We start from the raw sequence: 23,848 nt of genomic DNA on the forward strand, positions 1-23,848 counted from the left end.
AGGGACACAGAGGCTGGAAAAGGCATGCCAAGGAGAACACAGCACTGCACCAACATTGCTCCCTCCGCCTTGTTCTCATCTCGGCTACCCATGCTGCTGGGGACCTCAGCCTCCAACCCAAGCTTCCATTAGGGTTTGGTTAGGGTTAGGGTTAGGGTTAGGGTTAGGGTTAGGGTTAGGGTTAGGGTTAGGGTTAGGAGAGACCCAAAGCCTGCAGCTCCAGGGACACTGGGGCTGGAAAAAGAATGCCAAGGGGAGCACAGCACTCCAACCACATTGCTCCTTCCATACCTTTATCAATTCTTCCTCTCAGTCTTTACCCAATATTTTATACTTTACTTTAAAATATGTGTAAAATAATATTTCATTTAATTCTGAATTTTTTTGGTGAAGTTCATTTAGTTCATAACGCAGTTCTGTTGCCCTGCTAAAATGTCAAAATCTCAAGATCAGACTGAGATTGAGCCCGCAAACATGGCAAACAGCTGAACCATCTAAGAATCTGGCTTTCACATCAAAACAGCTACTTTCTAGAACGCACTACTATTGCTGCTTACATTAAAAGTCCTCTGAAACTGCAAAGTAAAATTAATCACATTTATTCATATTAATAATTATGCATTAAAAGGTACTCTGTAAAAATAATTTCAACTGTCAACATTTCATAACAGACTAAACTTCATGAAGATGTTTACATGTGACCATACAGAGCATACTTTTTAAATTTTTAATCAGTTTTGAAACTCTGCAGGGTACTTCCTGCATCATTATTTTTGGAATTTGCAATTTTTTCACCTTTTCCAGTTGATCCTGTTTTTCCAGTTGATACTTCCTTCTTTCAATTTAGATTTTTCTTGTAAATTGAAGTACTTGCTTCATCCTTGTTCACCTCTCTATGTATTGCTCTCCTTTTCTATTCACTTCCATGTCTTCTTGGCTCTGTTGTCAAAAGAGAGAGACGGAAGATTGCATAATTTATTAGAGTAAAACTATATGCTCTTTCAGAAACATTTTAAGAAGTAAACTTTCAACACAAGACACGAGATAGAGATTCTAACCTCTGCTTTCAAGACAGCTGTAGAATGTACTCATGGTCCCTAGGGCATCTTGTGAATGTTTTGTAGCCTTAGCCCTTTTATGAATTTGAACCCAGGCTGATCATCATTCAGCTATTGCAGATGCCTCGCAAGCAATCAGAGAGACAAAGAGATCACACTCTGTCACAGATCACAGTCTCTCCTGTGCTTTGTCCAATGCTACAAGCCAAACCCCACTGCTTCTATAGCTCCTCACTTTAAAGGCAGGTATGTATTTTGCCTTCATATATATCGCCTTCAGTAATATTGTGAAAAATCAGAAATCACAGGCTAGTTATACAGGCAAAATTACATGTCTGCAAACAAACAAAACTGCTCTTAAGACTACTCAGCATTGCTTAGACTCTTGTGGGTTTTTGGTTGGGGAAGTTTCAAGAACACTTTCTAGGTGGGCAGAGACATGTTGCTTTTACTAAAAAGACTGAATTGTAAAAAATTCTATCAAACAGTTACCTGAATGGTTGTTTTAAACTTAGACAACGTTTTTGCATCTGGATTTCTTGTCCTCCGAGTTGGTGCATTATAATATCCTGAAGGATATTACAGAAAAAAACATAGACATTGTTTCTTAATTTCAGCTACAATTTCAGGAAAGACTCTCTTAGTCTGATATGTGAATTAAATATTACATTAGCTGAAGTGTCAATGAAGGCATCAGGTGAATTGTACATCATCTCTGACATACAAGCTAGTATTAAATACAGACTTTCTCTGTAGTACTTTAAAGATCATCTGTAACCTTGCAGCGTTTCCATCAGGCTCACAGGATCTTCCAAATGCAGCGATTCTGCCATGGACATCCTTGACCTGAACAAAGTTCCTGTCTTGAAATCTTCCCAAAGGCATCAATTGCTTTTAGATTAAATAAATCCATAATCCAATCTCTTCCTTTATCTCTGCTTACAAAAGCACTAGAGGCAAGGCAACATTATGCGTTTGTGCTAGGCAGCTGATTTTACATCAGAGCATGCTGCCTAATGACTAGGCATTTTCTGTGACATTTGGCTAAAGGTCATTATTATTAATACTCTGGTTTTCTGTTCATTCCAAATTAATTCCATTAAGTCCAATTATAAATTGCACAATATTCCCAAAATTTTCCTTTTATATGCAAGATGTAAGTATTACCATAGTTTTCCGTTTGGGTCCCAAATCTCCTATTTCTGTCAAGCTGGTTCTTTTGTTTGGAACATTTCCCACCGCATGGCTCAGGGATGGCTGAAAAGAAAGGTAGTGAAAATGGTAATGATTGTTAATATGATAGAAACATTGATTGCCTTTTTTTGACATGCTCTATCCTTTAGTAACCTGGAAATTTGATAAGATGTATTCTTCACCTTAAGAATGTTCTCTCCATAATCTCTATACCAATCTGTCCACATTTAATGAAATCAAATATTCAAAGAAAAAAGAAAAAACCCACTACCATTCATCCCCAAGACGAAGCAGTGATGTTGGGATTCATGTCACTTAACTTTATTCATCTGAAAGTAGGGGTTACTCAGTCTGAAGGAGGTTCCTTGTATTGGAAATTAAGACAGGGAGGCACCTCAGGAGGGAGGTTCAACCCAGCCTAGGAGACATGACTGAAACTGGCAAGATGAAATCACTTTCTTAATTTATGATTATGTAAATTATTTACCACTAAATTTCTTGATGATCAAGGGCAGAGCAAAAACCACAATTATTCAGAGAAACCATGGAAATGGAAAGTAGAAAGACAAACCCCAATGATGAACTAGATTCCATGAAGCTAAATTTATGGATACATCTGAAATCAATTGCCAGAAGGAAAGACATAAGATTCAGAATCCCATCGGTAGTCTTCTTGTCAAATTTACGACCTAGTATGTACTACCAAGAGACAGTACAGTATTTCAGAGATGGAAAAATGATAAAGGAAAATATCATCCTGCAGGAATGGCAGGAAGAATGAATTCAGTCCTCTGTCCAACATAAATCATGTGCAAAACTAACAACATAAATCACAAAAATTTAGCATACATTTAAATCGGTAACAGAAGTTTGAATAAGTCCCAAGTCCTTGTTTATTCAAGATGACAAATAATCCTGTATAATAAAAACAATCATAAATCTGTCACAATCAAACCTCCAGTGAAATCCTAGTTGTGGAAAAACACCATGCAAAGCAAGGTCATTCTTCCGTCCCCTGCTGGGAGGACAAAAGTTGAACAAGAAAAGTTTCTTGAGAGGAAACTGAAATTCTGCTGCAAAACTACTACTATTTTTATCAATATTTAGCGTAAAATGAGAAGTTAAAGATGGACTGTTCTGAGGTCTATTAAATATTTCAAAAGAATAAATCACATAAAAGATGCTGTAAAAAGTGGACATAGGCACATCACTGCATTCATCCCTCTTTGTTGGCAGATAAATTAATTCCTGCTACGAAGGTGGCTAAATTATTGTTCATGAATATTCCGCCTGACTAATTGTAAAGCTTTATAAAGCTTTATATTTCTCTCTATGCATGCTGCTACAATCTACTTCTGAAAACTATGCTCGATCAAATTTACTCTTGCCCATATTTAGGCACAAATAACTTAATAGTCACCTGCAGGGACAAAATCAAAAGCAGCACGATACAGACAGGTATATTTGAGGCATTTTAAGAATCCTGTGTAAGCAGGAGCCCACCTGCAGATCCACTGAACTTTGGTTCTTGGGTTACGGTGACAGTACGGTAGACTACATATGCTGATCTTCGAGGTGTGGAAGAATTGAAATAAGTCTTTCTTCCAGTTTCTCTCACATAAGGCAGAGAAGAAGTTTCATCATCCTTACTTTGACCCCTTTGTTGGTGACGTGGCTTTCCTTTGGGGTCTGAAGTGTGAATTCCTAAGAGTGAAAAAACAAATGTGAACAATAATGTTGTGCTAATACACAAAATTTGACATATTGCAGGAGACTGAAGGCTGGAAGACAAGATTAAATAAATGTTCTTTGTGGGTAGCCCAACGAAAATATATTCCCTTATTTTATTTACCACAAGGTGTTCAGCAATGAGAAACCAACGCTAGAGTATATTACCTCCATTTTCAGAGGATCTGCAATCTGTTCTGGGAATACTCTCTGTGGGCACTCTTATTCTGGAACGCCCTTCCTCTCTTTTTGTGTTATTGATTTTTGTAGGAATTTTATTACCATCACCTGGAAAGGCAACAGAAAGGAGGTTTAGCTGCTCATGTGTAAGCACAGGGAATGGCATTGCTGTTCTCTTCCTCCCACCTCTGTGAGCTAATGATTTGTTTAGTGAAAATGTTTAACCTCTTGGTTTATAGTCTTCCTCTCTTTCACTAGTTATTTGGATCCTGTGTAGTGTAACTGATGTGTAACTCTCACGCTCTCTAAGAAAAGACCCTAATACACAGGTTAAAGACGACTATGGCTCCAAAGTAAAGAACCAGCTACAAATTACCTTCTCGTTCTTTAGCACCTCGTTTTTCATGAATGGCATCTAAGAATCCTGTCTGATCGAGTTTATAGTATTTTCACAATGCATGTCATCATAGTACCTATCATGTGCCTCAGAGAACTCAACTGAAGAAGTGCTTTGAGGAAACATCTCTGTCTCTTTCTCTAAATTTATCTGTCTTTTCAGACTGTCTCAATAGCAGCTGTGAACACAGCCCCCTCACCTGCTCCTCTCCTCTGAGCGCTGACTACCTGCCCAGATACATCCATTCTCTACACCGCATCGGGGGCACGTGGACCTCTGGAACAGCCATGGTTGAACCCACAGAGACCAATGCATGCCAAAGGACACCTTCTGGCTGAACTATGAATTACTTCTGCCTGTAGCATCAAGATACATCCTGGACATGGGCAGTTCATTAATGTTAACAAAATACTGCAAATGATGAGGCTAAAATTGTCATAGCACTGGTCGCAGAGGTAACCCCCTTCAACAAACAGAACCTCTCAAGGCAAGTGGAGGTATAAAGTAGCCACAGTGCTCTTCATCTGGCCCCTGCAACTCTGCAGGCTTTGCCTGTTCTTCCTTTTCTCCTGGCTAATGTAAATAAGCACTTCTGTTCCTCTCAGTTTGGGCCAGAATGCAGCAAAAATTATGTACTTCTGCTTCAGTTTATGGGGTACTTTAAAGCCAAAATCTATTCTTTTTTTTCTTTTTGCTTCAAAACTGCATAGTAATAATCAGATAACAATTTACCTACAATAATCAGATTGACATATATCATACACTGCCAAATCTATTCTAGAATCTATTCATATTCCCTTGTGAAAAGGAGGAAGTCTATCCAATGAGGTATTTTGGTGTCAGTATTTTAATTTGCTGTATGTGATTAGTTTTTAAGTACACTTTAGCAAGTCTTATGCTCTTTCCTTGACTGTAGTTTTACTGGTTCTGTTAGGGCCTGTGTGAGACACCACCTATATTCGAATCTGTTTCACCTGATGGAAGTGGAAAGTGCACAGCACATCACATGCTCAAAGATGTGGACATCAAAGATTTTGATAACTCAGGGACCAATCCTGCTCACACTGAATTTAACAGAGGATGCAAACTGGCTAAAAGCAGCAGAAGTGGACCATAACCTAAAACAACTGCTGTCATCTTACAATGAAAGAAAATTTCACTTCAGATTGGTTTTATGTAAAGTATATAACGTCCACTGTACTTGCAGAGGAACAAAAATAATCTCACCTAAAAATTAGGAAGTATATCATAATTAAGTACCTTTCACATTGGAATACTTTGATGCAATTTGTTCTTTTTCCCGAGGCAGTGCCTCGCATCTTTTCCCTTCAACAAATGTGTTCCTCTGTGCCACAGAACAATCGCCTCCTATAGGAAAGGAGTCTCAAAAAGTTATCTGCACTTCAAGAGCACCTGAAGAAATGTGAACAATGCAAAAACTCTGCTCTTCTTACAATTACATTGTTTTTAGCTGAAATGAACAAAAAACTGCAAACAATACCATGAAACCAAATAGCTGATTCTTTAAGGCCCACAAAAAATTAGATAAACAGTCCATTTAAAAAGCTTTCAATACACATGTGTATAAAGAGAGATTTAATTCTAGAATTGCTTCTAATCTCTATTCTCTGAATGTATGTAGTTATAAATAAAGACATATCTTAAAAGCTATATTCATATATTGATACTCATTTGTGACAGAGGATGCAGAGAAGGCAGAGTTACTGAATGCCTTCGTTGCTTCAGTCTTTACTGCTAAGGCTGACCCTCAGGAACCCCAGACCCTGGAGGTAGGAGAGAGAGACTGGAGTAAGGAAGACTCTCCCTCGATTGAGGAGGATCAGGTTAGGGATCATTTAGGCAAACGATACCCACAAATCCTTGGGCCCTGATGAGATACACCCAAAAGTGCTGAGGGAGCTGGCAGATGTTATTTCAAAGACGCTTTCCATCACCGTTGAAATGTCATGGAGAACAGGAGAGGTGCCTGACAACTGGAGGAAAGTGAATGTCACGCCAGTCTTCAAAAAGGGCAAGAAGGAGGACCCAGGAAACTACAGGCCAGTCAGCCTCACCTGCATCCCTGGAAAGGTGATAGACCAGCTCATCCGAGATGTCATCTCTAAGCATGTAGAGGAAAAGAAGGTTATCGGGATTGGTTGACATGGATTCACCAAGGGGAAATCATGCTTGACCAATCTGATGGCCTACTATGATGGCATGACTAGCTGGCTGGATGAGGGGAGAGCAGTGGACATTGTCTACCTCAATTTCAGCAAGGCTTTTGACGCAGTCTCCCATAACATCCTCATAGGTAAGCTTAGAAAGCGTGGGTTAGATGAGTGGACAGTGAGGTGTATGGAGAACTAGCTGAATGGAGGAGTTCAGAGGGCTGTAGTCAGTGGCGCAGAGTCCAGTTGGAGGCCTGTAACTAGTGGTGTTCCCCAGGGGTCAGTACTGGGTCTGGTCTTGTTCAACATATTCATCAATGACCTGGACAAGGGAACAGAGTGTATCCTCAGCAAGTTGCTGATGATACAAAACAGAGGAGGGACTGACACACCAGAAGGCTGTACAGCCAGACCTGGACAGGCTGGAGTGTTGGGCGGAGAGGAATCTAATGAAGTTCAACAAGGGCCAGTGCAAGGTCCTGCATCTAGAATGGAATAATCCCATATACTGGTATAGGTTAGGGGATGACCTGCTGGAAAGCAGCTCTGCAGTGAGGGACCTGGGAGTCCTGGTGGACAAGTTGCCCATGAGCCAGCATTATAACCTTGTGGCCAAGAAGGCCAATGGTCTCCTGGGTCGCATTAAAAATAATGTGGCCAGCAGGTCGAGGGAGGTCATCCTCCCCCTCTGCTCTACCCTGGTAAGGCCGCATCTGGAGCAGTGTGTCCAGTTCTGGGCCCCTCAATTCAAGAAGGACGGGGAACTACTGGAGAGAGTCCAGCGGAGGCTACAAAGATGATCAAGAGAATGGCTGAGACATCTGGGTCTGTTTAGTCTGGAGAAGAGAAGACTGAGAGACATCAATGCTTATATCTAAAAGGCGGGTGTCAAGAGGATTGAGCCAGATTCTTTTCAGTGGTGCCCAACAACAAGACAAAGGGCAACACGCACAAGCTGGAACATGGGAAATTCTATCCGAACATGAGGAAAAACTTCTTTACTGTGAGGGTGGCAGAGACCTGGAGCAGGCTACCCAGAGAGGGTGTGGAGTCTCTTTCTCTGGAGATATTAAAACCCCACTTGGATGCATTCCCGTGAAACCCGCTCTAGGTGAACCTGCTTTGGCAGGTGATCTGTGAAGGTCCCTTACAACCCCTGCCAATCTGTGATTCTGTGATTTCCTTGTCTGTAGTCTAAATCTTTCTAAATACTTGTCAGAAATAGCTTATCAAAACCATTTTAATAACGAACATTTTGAATGTAGAAATGAGAAAAAAATAATGTTGCCCAATTCTGTTTAACAATTTAGGCTGGCAAAAACAGTCAGTCAAAAAAACATGACTTCACCTGTCTGTATTACTCAAAATGGAGACAACTTTTCCATTCCCATTTTTTTTATTAGCACATCATCCTACTCAAATCTGTTTTACATAAAACAGTATTATCAAGATTTTATTACTGAAATTTACACAACACAAACAATAATATTATTTTTTATTTAAAGTAGCAGGTCATATTTCTGCCCAGCAATTCTTAATGACTGATCTACTGATTACTCTGGTCTCTTGTTCTATTAAGAACATAACTCCCTCCTATGATGGAATTGTATTATTAATGATTCACTAAACAAACTAATGCAGATTTTTTTTAGTTGTGCCACTTGGTCAAGAATGGAGAAACACACTAAGGGAGGTAAATATTTATCTGTTTGTCTTTCTTTGACCTTAATTATGTTGGATAAAGCCCAACATCCAAAACCATATAGAACTCTTTTGTTACTATCTTTTATAAGACACTTCAAGGGTGTATTTATTTAATCTAAATTTAGTTATATACAAGTTTGATGTATCTAATCATCTAGACAACCTAAACAGCCAAGAGAGAGCATGGAGAACCTCTGGGAAAGTCAATCATCTCATCTGTCTTTGGCACTGTCTTATGATCCAATAAATAGCCCCAAAAGAGTGCCTCTCTCTCTCCATTTCCAACACAGAGCCTAGATGAGAAATTTAAACTACATTCCTAACCTTAGGGTGGTTAAACTAAAGACTATGTAAATCTTGATTGTGAAGAAAAGATGAAAGACCGATGTTGTGTATCTCAGGAAAGTACACACAGGGTTAACAGCCCATTTCCGTCTTTTCCACCTACAGTCGATTGATGCAGGGAGTCATCACGTGTGACTATATATATATATATATATGGGGAAAAATGAATGAAGCATTTGCATGCTCTTTGTAATATGCTATCTTTCATTGTCACTAATTAAAAAAGTGAGGAGGATGGGCAAACTATGTAATAGTTTCTCCCTGTAACAGTAACTTAAAAACTGGTAAACATTGTCTGAGAAGATGGAATGTACTTGCCTTTCTTCAAGTCTTGCTGAGTAGCTTCCAAGGGTAATAGCTCATTTTCGGGAGGTGAAGACATGAGTTCTGTTAATTGGTGTTCATCAGCGTACTGAATCCTGTAATACTCACCTAAATATACCCCAGGAGGGAAAAAACTGCAAAGTTTACTACATTGGCAGCATTGCTGTTTAGGAAAGAGTGACTAATTCCATATTTACCAGATTTATAGCACATTTCCTTTATTGCTCTTTCCTCTTCAATATCTGCAGCAGTCCTAGGCACCCAAGTAGAAACATCTGTAGGAAATATTTTTAAAAGATTACTAAGTATCTATACAAAGACCTTCAGCAATTCTTAATAGTCAAGTACCATAATGAATTTAAGTTCAGTCATGGGTGCTTCTTTTCTGAATGCAGCCTCTGCTTCTGAACAGAAAAATCATAGAATCATAGAATCATCCAGGTTGGAAGAGACCCTTGGGATCATCGAGTCCAACCATCTACCCTACACTACAAAGTTCTCCCCTATACCATATCCCCCAACACCACATCTAAACATCTCTTAAACACACATCCAGGGATGGTGACTCAACCACCTCCCTGGGCAGCCTGTTCCAATGCCCGACTACTCTTTCTGTGAAAAATTCTTTCCTAATGTTCCATCTAAACCTACCCTGTTGGAGCTTGAAGCCATTCCCTCTTGTTCTGTCATTAATTACCTGTGCGAAGAGACCAGCACCAACCTCTCTACAATGTCCTCTCAAGTAGTTGTAGAGAGTGATGAGGTCTCCCCTCAGCCTCCTCTTCCTCATACTAAACAATCCCAGCTCCTTCAACCGCTCTTCATAGGATTTGTTTTCCAGGCCCTTCACCAGCTTCGCTGCCCTCCTCTGCACTTGCTCCAGCACCTCAGTATCTCTCTTGTATTGAGGTGCCCAAAACTGGACACAATACTCGAGGTGTGGCCTCACCAGTGCTGAGTACAGGGGCACAATCACCTCCCTACTTCTGCTGGTCATGATCCCTTAATATTAGGTATTGCCAAGCACAATGGAATTGCAGTTAGAACACATATTAAGAAGCTCATGTTTGTTGATTTAAATGATTCAAAAACATCTTCAGTCCTCATTTGCAAAATAATTCTTCATTTGCACCTAAAATCTTCTGACTAAACATGTCACCAGGGAGTGCTTGTCACAAAACCCAAAGTTCCTGTCCTGTAATGTCTGCCGGCAGAGCTGGTGAAGTGAATGTTCCCCATCTGTCTCAATTAAGGCTACTAAGACTAGCAAAGCCCTACTTTTCCCGCTGTTTAAGTTACGGTTGCTTACTCAGGGTGAAGCTGAGTTAGGAAGCACTAACAGGCAGCCCTGCCAGCCACTGCGAAGGGCAGGGGGGGAAAGAAAAGCAGCTCGAGGCTGCCTGAGAACTAGCACAGCCATTTGTAGAGTGCACACAGGACAGTAGGTCACTCTCTCAGTCTCTGGGAACATGCAATTAATTCTTTCCCTCTCATCAGTCAACGGTTTAACTATGTTTCAAAAAATTTAAATAAATAATAATGTAAATATATACACATTCAGTTAATCTAGTGAAGAGTTTTGTCTGGATTCTCTTCACTAGATTCAAGAATAACTTACTGTAATAAAATGAGACTGTCTGCAGAGTTCAGGAAATCAGTTGAACAAATTATTTAAGTTGAAGTCACAAACTATCTTTTGTAGACAATCCTGTGGCTTCACCTTCAGTGATGAGTGGGTACAGCCCCTGTTCTAAAGTTTGTTTCCCAAAAAAGAAGTATCTCCTAAACTGGTGATTTTGTCCTCAAATTTTGAGAAATTTTGGAGAGTATTTGATGGCTGAGTCGTGGATCACATCATCTGAATAGTGGATCAAATTTTAAACTTTGTTGAATGGAAAAGAGGTATGTGAATTACACCACTATTGAAACATACATTTCACAGGATTTAGAAAATGTTGCCTCACTCACATCTGATGACTACCAGTTCCAATATTTTGAAGATTAGCTGGAAACTTATTTCCAAAACTTTCAACAACCCTTTTCTAAAAATGTAATGGTTAATATGATAAATTAGTTGTGAAGTACATTGTAAGAGTCCAAAAAACCCATTTTACTTCCTTGTAAAAGAAAGAAAAAAAACTGTTTACAGTTCTCTTCCTCTTCATCATCCTCTTCATCCTCTTCGTCATTGAGGTTTATAATCAGGGGAGGGTGAATTGGTAGTAAAATATTCTTTTGATTTCTGAGTGATTCTTGGTGATAGGCTGAATGCAGCATCCCATCTTGTACACCCTGTTGCAGTGGAGCATCTGCAGATAAGAACAGCATATTTATTTTATTAGGAGGGAATTAGAATACCACATCCAGGTTCAGACAAGCAGGTATAGTTTTTAAATCGTTATCATATTGAAGGAATCATTAAATAGACAGATTGTGCCTTTTAGGAAAAATCTTCTGTAGAGGTTGACAAAAAAGCATCCTCCAGCTACAGAGAGTAGGAAAAATGACGAGTACCCGCTCCTCTGAATGGACAGATGAGCCACTGCTGAATAAAGCCTTTTGGAAAGAGGATCAATTTGATCATTCAATGTGAAATGTGGAAAAGGCTGGCTATTTCCTCCAGCCAGTGGATAGATTAACCTGAGGCAGAAACCTTTCTTCCAAGCCCTTTTAAGATATTTACAACATAGGGAAATGTGATTAGTAATACCTGGGCTGAAGTGAGTAAGTGAGTTTAGGACCCCACCTGTGAAACTAGTTTAAACATGCTGAATAATAGGGAGGCCTGTATCACTCCTCCTGGCATCAGTTTTGAAGAATTTAGCAATGCTAAGCACAGGATTACCTTTTCTTAGCTTGTAGGTATTTTTTTGAATCACAACTCTCTTTACTGAGTACAAGATGTAGATTTTGAGAAAGAATATGAAGTTCATGAAAATAATTTACACTTAATTAGAAGACAAGCAGAAAACATATTATTTTCCTTAGGAATATTTTATCTACCCATAATATTTGCAACAAAACTATTTCAGTATTGGGATAGCATTTTCTGAGAGCCAGGAAATGCTATGGACTGAAAATAAAAATGATGAAAAATGGTGAGTCTATTTGTATTGTTCAAGCTGACCAATTTGTAGCTATAGGTACAATCAGGATTCTGTGCATTATATTAAAAATATCAAATTGGATATGTTTTCCAGTTTAATTAGATGAAGCATGGGCATTTTCTTTTGTTCCAGTTGCTGTTATTCTTTAGCATCTCTTGCTTGCCTATGAGTAGCATGTGTATCATAGTAAACCCATTTTAATAACACCCTTGCAGAACAGATTTGTTGTAACACATGCCAGAGAAAGTAAGATACAACACTTTAACTTGATAGAGCTTTTGTCAGTGTCCAGAATAGGGTATTATTAGCTCCAGTTAGTGTAAGCCAAAACAAACCTAAATTAGTTTAACAGGATTTCTAACTATTAAAATGAATAAATGCACTTTTAATATTTGCAGTGTTATTATGGAGCACATTGACTTTGAATTTGTACATACTGCAGTAAAAAGAAAAAGGCTTGGGTCCATTTTCTCATTGGATGTTGCCTTCTACAGGATGCCCTTGCCCACGATGCCTCTTGGGGGTAGTCTCTGACAGCACCAGCTGCCAGGCACCAATGCTGTGGGTGTGGGAACTGCATTGAAAGCAGTATAGGCACTCATAGAAAGAGCACTCAAGCTCTTGCCTTGGTCTTCTGTGGTTAGTTTGGCTCAACATGCCCAGATACAATGGACAACCTTTTCCTGGGGGAATTTCAGGAATGAACCGTGTTTGCTTCTTAACTAGAGGTTTTTGTGGGCTTCTCTTACAACTCCTGTCTACAGCTCTGGAGGTAAGGCCCAGGAACAACTCTGTTTTAGTCTACTTGTTCGTGCATCTATGACAAGTCATGCTGACTTGGTCTCACTTTTGCTTCTGCCCAATTTCTGACATCTGTCTTGGTTTCCTGCCCCGGACTCTTACCCTGTTCCAGGTTCCAGCTATCTACCAGGACTCTCAGTAGACAAGAGCTCCTCTTAGAAAGGACTGAGGAAAAAACCCAACTTGTAATGTTTGGGTTTTTTCCATAAATACTCTGATTTTCAGATATTGTACTGCCTTGCATGCTGTTACTGTACTTAATAGCCTGCATCCAATGTTCAAGCCTGAAAAACGTATTCAAAATGATGAACTGGAAATACACCTGCATACACAGCATTGTAATCTGATTTTTTCTATACAAGGGGGTCTCATCGATCTAACAAGTTGTGCTCTATCAACTGATATTGCTAATAGTGGCCCTACCAACCTCCTCCCACCATCACACACACTACTTTTCATTTCTCTGAAATGATTACCTGTCTACTCGCCACTTTTACTACGAGAGACATTTAATCTAGCAAATACCTAAGTAAAGCACCACTTTTACTCCATGGACCTTAGCAACCTAAATTGCCATTTGTGACTTCATCTTTCATGTCACTGAGAGTTAGGAAGATCTGTAACGTGACAGCTAAAAAAAACAACGTATGGCAACCCTATTCAAATGCCAATATAATTCCTTTCTTTGCCTTCATCTTGCTGGGATACCAGATCCTTCTTGATTGATTTGCCATGCTACATTTCTTGACCTTAATATATACTAGGTAAGCATGGGAAGTAAGCACCGAAAGGACATTTTCCTGTGTTTACTTACTCTCATGAACAAATTGTTGAGAAAAGATTTTTACTCACTGTTACTAGGTGGCAAAAAAAGTCCATTTATATAACGAGGTTTGCTATGATGGAAGGCACAACTGATCCTCACACAGCCTAAGGGTTGTCTTTCCCAGAAACAGGAGATGTTGCTGTACTTTGGCTGCAGGAGAAAAGAGTTTTCAGATATTGCAAATCCAACAATAAAAATGGACTCGATTAATACACAATGTACTGCTGAGAACACAGCAAAGAGGTTTTTTCTCAGTGACAGAATCTGCACCTGGAGGCCCCATGAGGAAAATGGCTTTGTGGGTAAGTCACACTAGATTCCTATGCCCCAGTGGTTGCCTTACATGTGAATCACCTCTTTTAAAATGTTTTGGTTTTAATTAATGGGGGAGATGATTCAGTAGTCCAGGTATAACAGTATTATGGCGACAAATAAAAACTCACTTTTATATTCTGGATATAAACGGCATCCCAGCTGAGAGCTGTAAATGCCTGGTTGCCAGTTGTTTTTTAATGAGTTTCTGAGTAATTTTTTAGAGGAAAACAAAGTCACACTTGAAAATATTTGAATATTTGAAGGTAAGTTTCACCCAGTTCCAGATGTTACCAGCTGGGTACAGAACAGATCTCAAAAACACGCCACTTTTGGACTATAGTCAGTATGACTGGACCATCCCCCAAGACACGCTGGGGTCTGGAGCCAAAGCCCATTGCCCAGGCATTAAAGTCTAAATCCCTGGTACTGAGATGGAGGCAATAAAAAAGAGCCCTACACCCAGCCCCGGATTTTCACCAGGTGGAATATAAACCATAATGAACATAAGCCTCCCTTTCAACATTAATATATCAAGAAAATCAAGGATACAAACCACTCTAAAATCTACAACATTTACCTGTGTCTCAGGGGAATAAAAATGGAAATAGCGGTCATTCCCAACTGTGGCCATTTTCACCTCTTGTGCCTCACCTCTTGCTTTCACCTCCACTCTCTTAATACCGACAGAACATACATGAAAAAGTTAAAGCTATCAACATTGAGGCAAATCGTATTCTTATCCTGAAAGCAGTAGTTTTCTTTCAAAAACTAGACCTTCAGAACCTTAGCTCTGCTTCTTCTTTCAAACAAAACTCCAACCGACAGTGAAATACACTCAAAGGAAGGAGGTGGTACCTGCTCCAGGCTTGTTGAACCAAGAAGGCAGTTGCCGCTGGTATAGAATGTTACATTTCCAAGGTTCCATGGTTGCCAGCCGCTCCTCTGGCTCGTGAGATCAGCAAGATGGTGCTATGGGACCTGTCAAGCTTGACCATCTTCCTTTATCTTCACCATTTCAGAGTAAAGTACGGAAAACCAGACCCTTTCAAAGAGTCCCCTATTCTGCTGTTTCCTTGATGTAAAATGGAAAAAACCTATTTGGTGGGGCTTAAATAGCAACCAGCTTCTTGCCATGGGAACTGTGGTCTTAGAAAAAAATCGTTGATACCACAAAGACAAACATTATTCTTTAACTGTATTTTAACCAAAATCCTTGTGTCCAGTGTGTTTCTTACTGTACCTGTTTCTTTGGATGGAGAAACTTGCTGCTTCCTGTTAGTACACTGTTAGCTGTTAACTGCTTACATTGTTGGGGTTCATTGCTTTTTCTTGCTTCCATGATGTCCACTGCCACAGCTCAAGCAGAAAGAACAGCGTACACTTGTGTCCCTAACTAACACCTCTCTTCCCAGTTCCCAGGCTGCCCTGAACAAAAAATATCTAGGAGGGGAAATGAAGTTTCACTCCTGGAAAATGGTGAAGCATACTGTTATCCCCAGGACATGGGGTCATGGTTACAACACAGTGACATCAGTGACTTGGAGATGAACACTTCAGAGCACTGTTAGACCAAAACCTGAGAACTTAGGAGTAAAGCAGAAAAGGAAGCGCAGAGAGGAAAAGGAGCTGCAACCTCAAAAGAGAAGGATGCCATCGCTTAAAGAGTACTAAGGGTACAAATGAAGCCAAAGAGAAGACAGGTAGAAAGGCAGAATTCAAGAGAGGGGACTTGAAGGGCATGTGAATGGTGGTTTCCTGAGAAAAAAGAAAAAAAAAAAAAACCACAAAAACCACCACCACTGCACTGGACAGACTAATCACTTGTACTGTATGCTATGGGTCTGCCAGTGAGAAGGGTGACAGACATGGACATGAAAAGCAGGTGCCAGTGACTCCATGGGCACAAACGGTCCAAGGCTGGCTCAGCAGTGGTGACACCCAAGGCAGGGAAGAAGTACAAAGGCACTGAAACAACTGGAAGTCTTCTCGACTCTCTAGGATCCTATCAACTTTTTTGTAACTCAAGTATCAGTGGATGGTCCAAAGACTAACAGCAAAAAAATACTGCATGCCTGACCACTGGAATAATGTGATTTCTACAGGGATGACTTCACCTAAGCACAGAAGGAAACCACTCACTGGGATCAAGTTGAGGAGTACCAGCAAGAGCTGTGAACAGAGAAATGATGTGAAAAGGCTCCCACAGTTGTGTAAGCCTGACAACTGACTAGGGCACACAGGGAAAAGAAAACTCAGGAAAGCAGATGAGGGCCATGAATAATGACTGTTGGTGGGCAGGAGCAGCCAGAGTAAGAAAGTGCTAACGCTGCCAAGAGCTATCAGACAAGGGCTCTTTGTAGCTGTGAGCTTTGTAGCTCTTTGTAGCTTTGTAGAGCTGTGCCTAAACGAGGCACAGAAGAAAGTACAGTCAGGAAGAATGAATTCTGTATTGAGTTTCTGTGGCAAGGTTTTGGTAGCCGCGGGGCTACAGGGGTGGCTTCTGTGAGAAGCTGTTAGAAGCTTCCCCTGTGTTCAACAGAGCTCCAGGACAGACCCACAGCTGGCCAAGACTGAGCCCATCACCAACAGTTGTAGTGCCTCTGTGATAATATATATAAGATGGGGAAAAATCTGCTAGGCCACAGCAGCTGGAGCGAGGAGTGAGAAAATGTGAGAGAAACAGCCCTGCAGACACCAAGGTCAGTGAAGAAGGAAGGGGACAAGGTACTCCAGGCGCTGGAGCAGGGATTCCCCTCAAGCCTGTGGGGAAGACCATGGTGAGGCAGGCTGTCCCCCTGCAGCCGACAGAGGTCCACGGTGGAGCAAAGTTCCCCCTGCAGGTCATGGAGGACCCTGTGCTGGAGCAGGGGGATGCCTGAAGGAGGCTGAGACCCTCTGGAGAGCTTGTGCTGGAGCAGGCTCTTGGCAGGACTCGTGGCCCTGTGGAAAGAGAAGCGCACACTGGAGCAGGTTTGCTGGCAGGACTTGTGACCCCCCCCCCATGCTGGAGCAGTCTGTTCCTGAAGGACTGCACCCCATGGAAAGGACCCATGCGGGAGCAGTTCGTGATTGCAGCCCGTGGGAAGGCCCCATGGCGCTGGAGAAGTTGGTGGAGGACTGTCTCCCATGGGAGGGACCCCATGCTGGAGCAGGGGAAGAGTGTGAGGAGGAAGGAGCAGCAGAGGCAAGGTATGATGAACTGACCACACCCCCCATTCCCCATCCCCCTGTGCCACTGCGGGGAGGAGGTGGAGGAAAATCAGGAGTGAACCTGAGCTCAGAAAGAAGGGAGGGGTAAGGAGAAAGTGTTTTATGACTTGGTTTTATTTCTCATTATCCTATTCTGATCTTTGATTTGCAGTAAATTCAAAATAATTTCCCCAAGTTGAATCTGTTTGGCCCGTGACAGTAACAGGCGAGTGATTTCTACGTGTCCTTATCTTGATGCACGAGCCTTTCCTTCGGTTTTCTCTCCAATGTCCAGCTGAGGAGGAAGAGTGACAGAGCAGCTTCAGTGTGCACTGGCTGTCCCACCCGGGCCAACCCACCACAGCTTCCTATCCACAACATAAGAATTTTCTGCTCATGAACTCTTGAAGGTGGTTGCTCTGTGAATGAACTTACATAACTGGCTTTAAAATCTAACAGCAAATGGACCCGTCAGCTTGCAATGCCTTCTTTCTCTAGATTTATGTAGGCAGACAGACCCTTTGATCATTTCCTTCCCTTCAGTCCCTTTGATCATTTCCCTTGTGAGTCCAGAAAGACAAGAATGCTGCATTTGTCCCTGTCTCAGCGCACGAGCCTCTCGCTCTGTTTCCTTTCCCCGGTCCAGCCCAGGAGGGGAGTGACAGAGCGGCTTCAGTTGGCACTGGTGTTCTGTCGGGGACACCGCTCTGGCTCCAGGGCTGTTGGTCGAGGCCAAGAGCCGGGGCCATCACAGCAGGCAGCTGCCCTGTGGGAGGCAGGACCAAGTCCAGGGCAGCTCCAGGGACAGGGCATCCATGCTTGGGTGCGGGGCACCCTGGGAATCAGAAAGCCAGCCCCAAGACAGGCTGCCAGGCCGGGGCCACAACGCCGAGCACAGCTGGCGCAGGGCGGCCCCGCCACCCCAGCAGCCGCCGCTGCGGACAGCAGAGCTGCCCGGGCCACGCGGCCCGGCTGGGCGGCGCGCAGCCACCGCCTCGCTGAGGGCTGCTGACGACAGGCGGCGGCACCTCTCACGCGCAGGGGCGTCGCGGGGCTATCGGCCGGCGGCGAGCGCCGCTTCCCGCCGCGCCCCGGGGTGGCACAGGAGCTGCGCAGGCGCAGTGGCGACGGCGCAGGGCCGGGGGAAGCTGCTGACTGCGGGGTGGGCGATGGGGCGGACGGCAGCCGCGGCCGTGTGGGAGCCGCCCGGCCCGGCGGGGAGGGGACAGATGCGCGGCGGGAGGTTTGTCCGCAGGGTGAGCGAAACGCAGGGTCGCGGTCTGCGCACGATTCCCCCCTCCGCTTGGTGGCGTTCCGGCTCTGTGCCGCTGTTCTGCCGAGGGCGTCCTGGGGCTCTCCCTCATGTCGTGTTGGCTTTGTGTCAGTGCGGGGAACAGGCCTGGCGGGGAATGAGGCTACTCCAACATGACCGCACCGGGAGCTTGTGTAAAGCCCTCCTGCTGGCCTGCCTGTGAGCCCTGCGGGGAAAAAATAAACCTGTCTGGCTTTTTGTCTTGTGAACAAAGGAATATCAGACTTAAGACAGAAGAACTTTTCAGAGACTGTAAGACATGGAAAAGTAGTAGAGCCCAGTCAAAATTTCTTCCTGAGGTGTACAGGCAGCGTCGGGACAGGCCAGGTGGCATTTGCCTGTGGAGCCTTAGACCTCCAGCTCGTGTTTCCCGATTTTGGTAGCGGCACCTACTGCTGTATCTCAGCCACATTGTTATAGTTTAAAATAAAAAAAAGGCTAAGTCCGAAATAGATTCACTAAATGTTTATTAAGGTAGGAAAGCAAAAACAGCGCTGGGCGGCCGGGGAGTCACAGCTCCACCAAAGGCTCGCAAATTCAAGCAAACTGAACATCTCTTTTTATCCTCACAGAGGTCGGGTTCGACATCTTCAGTACGCCCCTCTGCTTCTTCCGTTATCTTTACTCCATCTGGTCTGTCTTGCTTCACAGCGGTTTCAAGGCAATGTTGGTTGTAAATTAGTTTACACCCTTCCCCTTCTACACGATTGATTAGTTACAAAGTTAAAACAGGGATAACATTGGGGTTAAGCTTATCTTGTAAAAACAGGACATTCCTATACAGTTTAGTAATATAATATAGTGGACGTCTCTTCTTGTTAGGGAGTTCTCAAGACTGCCACAATGAATTACAATCCCGCTTCAGGGGAGTTTTGCAGATGGTGGTGGCATAATTAGCTTGTGCCATCTCTTACATACATTTGGTTAATACAAAGATAAACATTCACTTACATGGACAGATTTTGATAGCATTGCAGTTTGTGTAAGTCAGGACTTTCTTACACTATGTACAACAGAAATGGATAATCCTAAGATTTGATCAGCAACAAATCTTCCTCAGTTATCCATTACAACATGGTGAGCTTGAATCCATCAGGGTGACTTTCTCCCACTGGTGTTTGACTTCTGGATGGTAGAGCTGAAATGATTGCCATAGTGTCAGCCACTTAATTGTTTGGCGCTCAGTACCAACACCATGCTGGTAATGGTCATCTAAGGGTGCTTCCCTGTGCTGGTTCTCACTAGGGCAGAGTTAATTTTCTCCATAGTAGCTAGGATGGGGCTCTGCTTGGGCTTTGTGCTGAAAACAGTGTGGATAATTCAGGGATGTTTTCATTACTGAGCTGAGCAGTGCTCACACAGTGTCGAGGCTGTTTCTGCTCCTCACCTTGCCAGCAGTGGACTGGGAGTCACAAGAAGCTGGGAGGGGACACAGCCAGGACAGCTGGCCCCAACTGACCAAAGGGACGTTCCATGCCATGGGACATCACATTCAGCGTATAAAGCTAGGGAAGAAGAAGAAAGGGGAGACATTCAGAGTGATGGCAGTTTCTTCCCAAGCCACCGTTACACTGATGGAGCCCGGCTTTCCAGGGGATGGCTGAACACCCGCCTGCTGATGGTGAATTCCTTGTTTTGCTTTGCTCACACATGCAGATTTTGCTTTACCTATTAAACTATCTTTATCTCAACCCACAAGTTTTCTCTCTTTTACCCTTCCAATTCCGCCCCCCCTCCCACCAGGGGGGAGTGAGTGAGCGGCTGCATGGTGCTTGGTTGCCGGCCAAGGTCAAAACGCGACACTCCCTAAGGTGTTGTTCCTTCATATAGAAAAAGCCAATGGGGGATTAGGTTTGGAACTAGTGTACACTAGTTTTTGGTTTTCAGAGTGCAAGCAAGGGGTTATGACTGCTGGGGAAGAAGGAGTTGGGGTATGGTTTCTCACTACCCTGAAAATTGTTCTTTTTCATGTAATCTTCACAAATCTTCATATATGCTGTATGTTATGGTTACAAATCTGAGTACTAAAATATAAAACAGCCACGTAATGTAATTAAAGCCTGTAGAAGGTTCTCGTTTTATGAATTCTGAATTCTGTTTTGATACTTTTGCAAGACAAGGACTTGCTTTGTGTTTTGCTAGCAGAAAGAGAGAGTGACCAGCTTACAAATCAAAATTGGCTGGGGAGAGAGGAGGAAGGGGTGATGATTATACAGGAAAATATTTGAACAACTGCTTACATGTTTGCAGTGAAACCGTTACAGAAGTCCTAGCTATAGAAGTCCTCCTAGAAATTTGGGCTAGTTGTGACTGGGTATTTGTTTCAGACCCATGGATCATTTATTTCTTTGCTCTTTTTAAGAGAAAAAGTATTTAGTTGACAGCACTGGTGCTGAGTATTTAACACCAGGATGCTTTTGCTGCCTTGCATTCCACTGGTCTATGTGTTGCACTAACATGGTACTATTGACTTTCAGCTCCAAACTGCAAGCTCAGAGCAGCTAGTCATGATGAGTTTCTCTTGCCATAGTGATACAGGAAGACACATCTCAAAATTTTGCAATGTTGGACTGGAATCCTTCTAGTTTATATGCATTATGTAAAGTGGAAGGCAAGGTCATCTCTAAACACTAACCAAGAATGGAAAAGAAGGGGGGAGTTTGCAAGCTGATTGCCTTTGTTCTTTTGTTTTAGAGCATGTTCCAAGCTGTCATGTCTTGAAGAAACAGTGGTGTGTTTCAATAGCATTAGAAATCAGCAATATTGTGTATAATACTGAATTTAGAGAGGCCAGCTGTAAGGAGCAAGAATCCATATGAGAGTAAGGCAGGAAGATATCCATGATGAGGGTTTAAAATACCTATCTTCAGCCCTTTAAAGTTTTGGCAACTGAGACCAGAACCAGAAAGGTGCTAGAGGCAGATATGTACAGTGCAATTTCTACTGAAAAGGTGGATGGAACCTGCTGTAGTGTAACGACCTATAAAGGTAATAAGGAAGATGCATGTGCAGATTTCTCATGCTGACTAGAAGCCTTGTTTTACTTAGTTTTCTTTTATTGTATGATTTACTGGATTCCAGCTGTTGTGAATTCAACACTCATTAAACAACTTGACCACAAAGTAATAGTTACCGTAAACATAGGAGTAGTTGATAAAGTTGTTGTAGAGTTCACTCTCTAAAATACATGAAGTACAGTTTAAGTGACGATGCCAATCAAGGAACTATTCCAGTTTTAAAATTTCCTATTAGTAAGTTTTCCTTGCACACTAGAATTTATATAATAAAGGATGTCAAATCTTCTTGGGTAGGATTAAAAGAAGTGTGGAGGTTGCAAGGAATGAGAAGACTGTGGTTCGTTGCATCACTGGGGTTCTCGCCTTTTCCTGAAATGGTAAGGAAACTTTGTATTAAAGTAGGCAAGATTCTACAAGTAATTGATTTATGAATTTAAATAATGTTTGGATATAAAATTTCTCTAGTGGCAAACTAGAATTCATATCTTGACTGTTATGTAGTTAATTTCAGTGCTCTGCAGGGTATGGTTACCTCAGTAAACTGCTGGTTTTATCCTTCTGGCAACTCAAGGACAACCCTATCTGTGGGCCAGGCTGTATCAAAAACCCAACAAACAAGCTGAAAAAAAGCTTTAAATGATTCTTGTATTCACTGGAAGATCGCAAATTTTAGTGAAGATTTCTTCCGTCTTTTTGGCTGTGTTGGAAGAATGCCTCCAGCTTAACACAGTATATGTCAGTGATCCTACTCCAATTTTTTTAATGGCACTCTTAACTTCACTTTGAAAGGGCATTAAACCAGAACCAGTGCTTGATGGGGATACCAACAGGATTGCAATAGGTAAGCCAAGGGTTGGCAGGCATCATGGGAGGGTGGCAATGCTAGTAGGAACATTATGCTGTTCCTGGAGCTCAGGAGTGTATCTGAAATGCTTGTACACCAACGCACACAGTATGAGAAACAAACTGGATGAACTGGACGCGTTTGTCAGCTCCCAGAGCTATGATATCATTGGTATTATTGAGACTTGGTGGAATGAGTCCCACAATGGAGGGTTACGGGCTGTTCAGGATGGCTAGGCAGGGCAGGTGAGGTGGAGGTGTCATACTATATCTAAGGGAGAGGTTTGATTGTACAGCCCTTACAATTAGTGGATGATGTGGTTGAGGGCCTCTGGGTAAGGATTAGGGGAATGGAAAAAAAAGGAAATGTTGTAGTGGGTGTCTACTATCAATCACCCAGACAGGATATAAGCACTGATGAGTTAATTCTATAGGCAATTAGGAGAAATTTCTGGATCGGTATCCCTTGTCCTTATAGGAGATTTCAACTTCCCAGATATCAACTGGGAATATCATACCGCTGTGATGATTCAAGGTCTTGGAAATTCTCGAAGTCTGTAGGAGATGACTTCTTGTCACAGGTACTCAGTGAGCCTACTAGGAAAGATGCACTCCTAGGCTTGCTGGTTGTGAATGGAGGACTCATGGGGGATGTGATGGCAGGTGGCTGTCTTGGCCACAGTGATCATGAAATGGTTGAGTTAAAAATTTTCAGTGTAATAAGGAAAAAGGACAGCAGAGTATGTACCCTGGACTTCAGGAGAGCAAACTTTAAGCTATTCAGGGAGCTGGGAATCTGCTTTTGAGCGCTTAGGAATCCATGAGTGGTCAGTTTTTAAGAACAGTCTATAAGCACAGGAGCAGGCAGTGCTGTAAATCCAGTGTAAATCCAGTGTAAATCCACTGTGTTGTAAATCAAGCAGTTGGGGCAGAAGACCAGCTTGACTGAACAGGGAACTCCTCATGGAGCTCAAGAGGAAAAAGAAATTTTTTAATCTCTGGAAGCAAGGTCAGGATTTGCAGGAAGAGAACAGAGCTGCACTTTGTATATGCAGGGAGAAGACATGAAAAGCCAAAGCTCAATAGAGTTGAAACTGACTAGTGTTGTTTCAGATAACAAGAAAGTCTTTCTTAAGTATGTTAATAGCAAGAGGAAGTCTAAAGAAAACATTGGACTGATAATTGTTGAAGATGGTCTAATAGGGATGAAGAAAAAGCAGAGGCATTCAATGTGTTTTTCCCTCAGTCTCTGATAGTACTTGATAGACTTTGGGCTGCCCAGTCCTCTGAGTTGGAGGATCATGAGTTGTGGGAAGTGTCTTTCCTTTGTGGACACT

General features: G+C 42.3%; 1 protein-coding gene across 1 annotated transcript in view; it reads right to left on the reverse strand.

The window, feature by feature from the left end:
- Positions 1–885: 885 nt before the first annotated feature.
- The window catches only part of LOC141467263 (uncharacterized), a 47,512-nt gene continuing 24,549 nt past the window's right edge, over positions 886–23,848 (reverse strand). Inside the window, exons 2-10 of the mRNA XM_074151728.1 lie at positions 18,203–18,817; positions 13,862–14,056; positions 11,249–11,410; positions 9,299–9,376; positions 9,096–9,209; positions 4,149–4,268; positions 3,753–3,956; positions 1,551–1,639; positions 886–939 (exon numbers count right to left, since the gene is read on the reverse strand). Coding sequence (XP_074007829.1) covers positions 886–939; positions 1,551–1,639; positions 3,753–3,956; positions 4,149–4,268; positions 9,096–9,209; positions 9,299–9,376; positions 11,249–11,410; positions 13,862–14,056; positions 18,203–18,817 — 1,631 coding nt within the window. The remainder of the gene's footprint in view (positions 940–1,550; positions 1,640–3,752; positions 3,957–4,148; positions 4,269–9,095; positions 9,210–9,298; positions 9,377–11,248; positions 11,411–13,861; positions 14,057–18,202; positions 18,818–23,848) is intronic.

This window comes from Numenius arquata, chromosome 8 (assembly GCF_964106895.1).
Source record: "Numenius arquata chromosome 8, bNumArq3.hap1.1, whole genome shotgun sequence".
Classification (NCBI taxonomy): Eukaryota; Metazoa; Chordata; class Aves; order Charadriiformes; family Scolopacidae; genus Numenius; species Numenius arquata.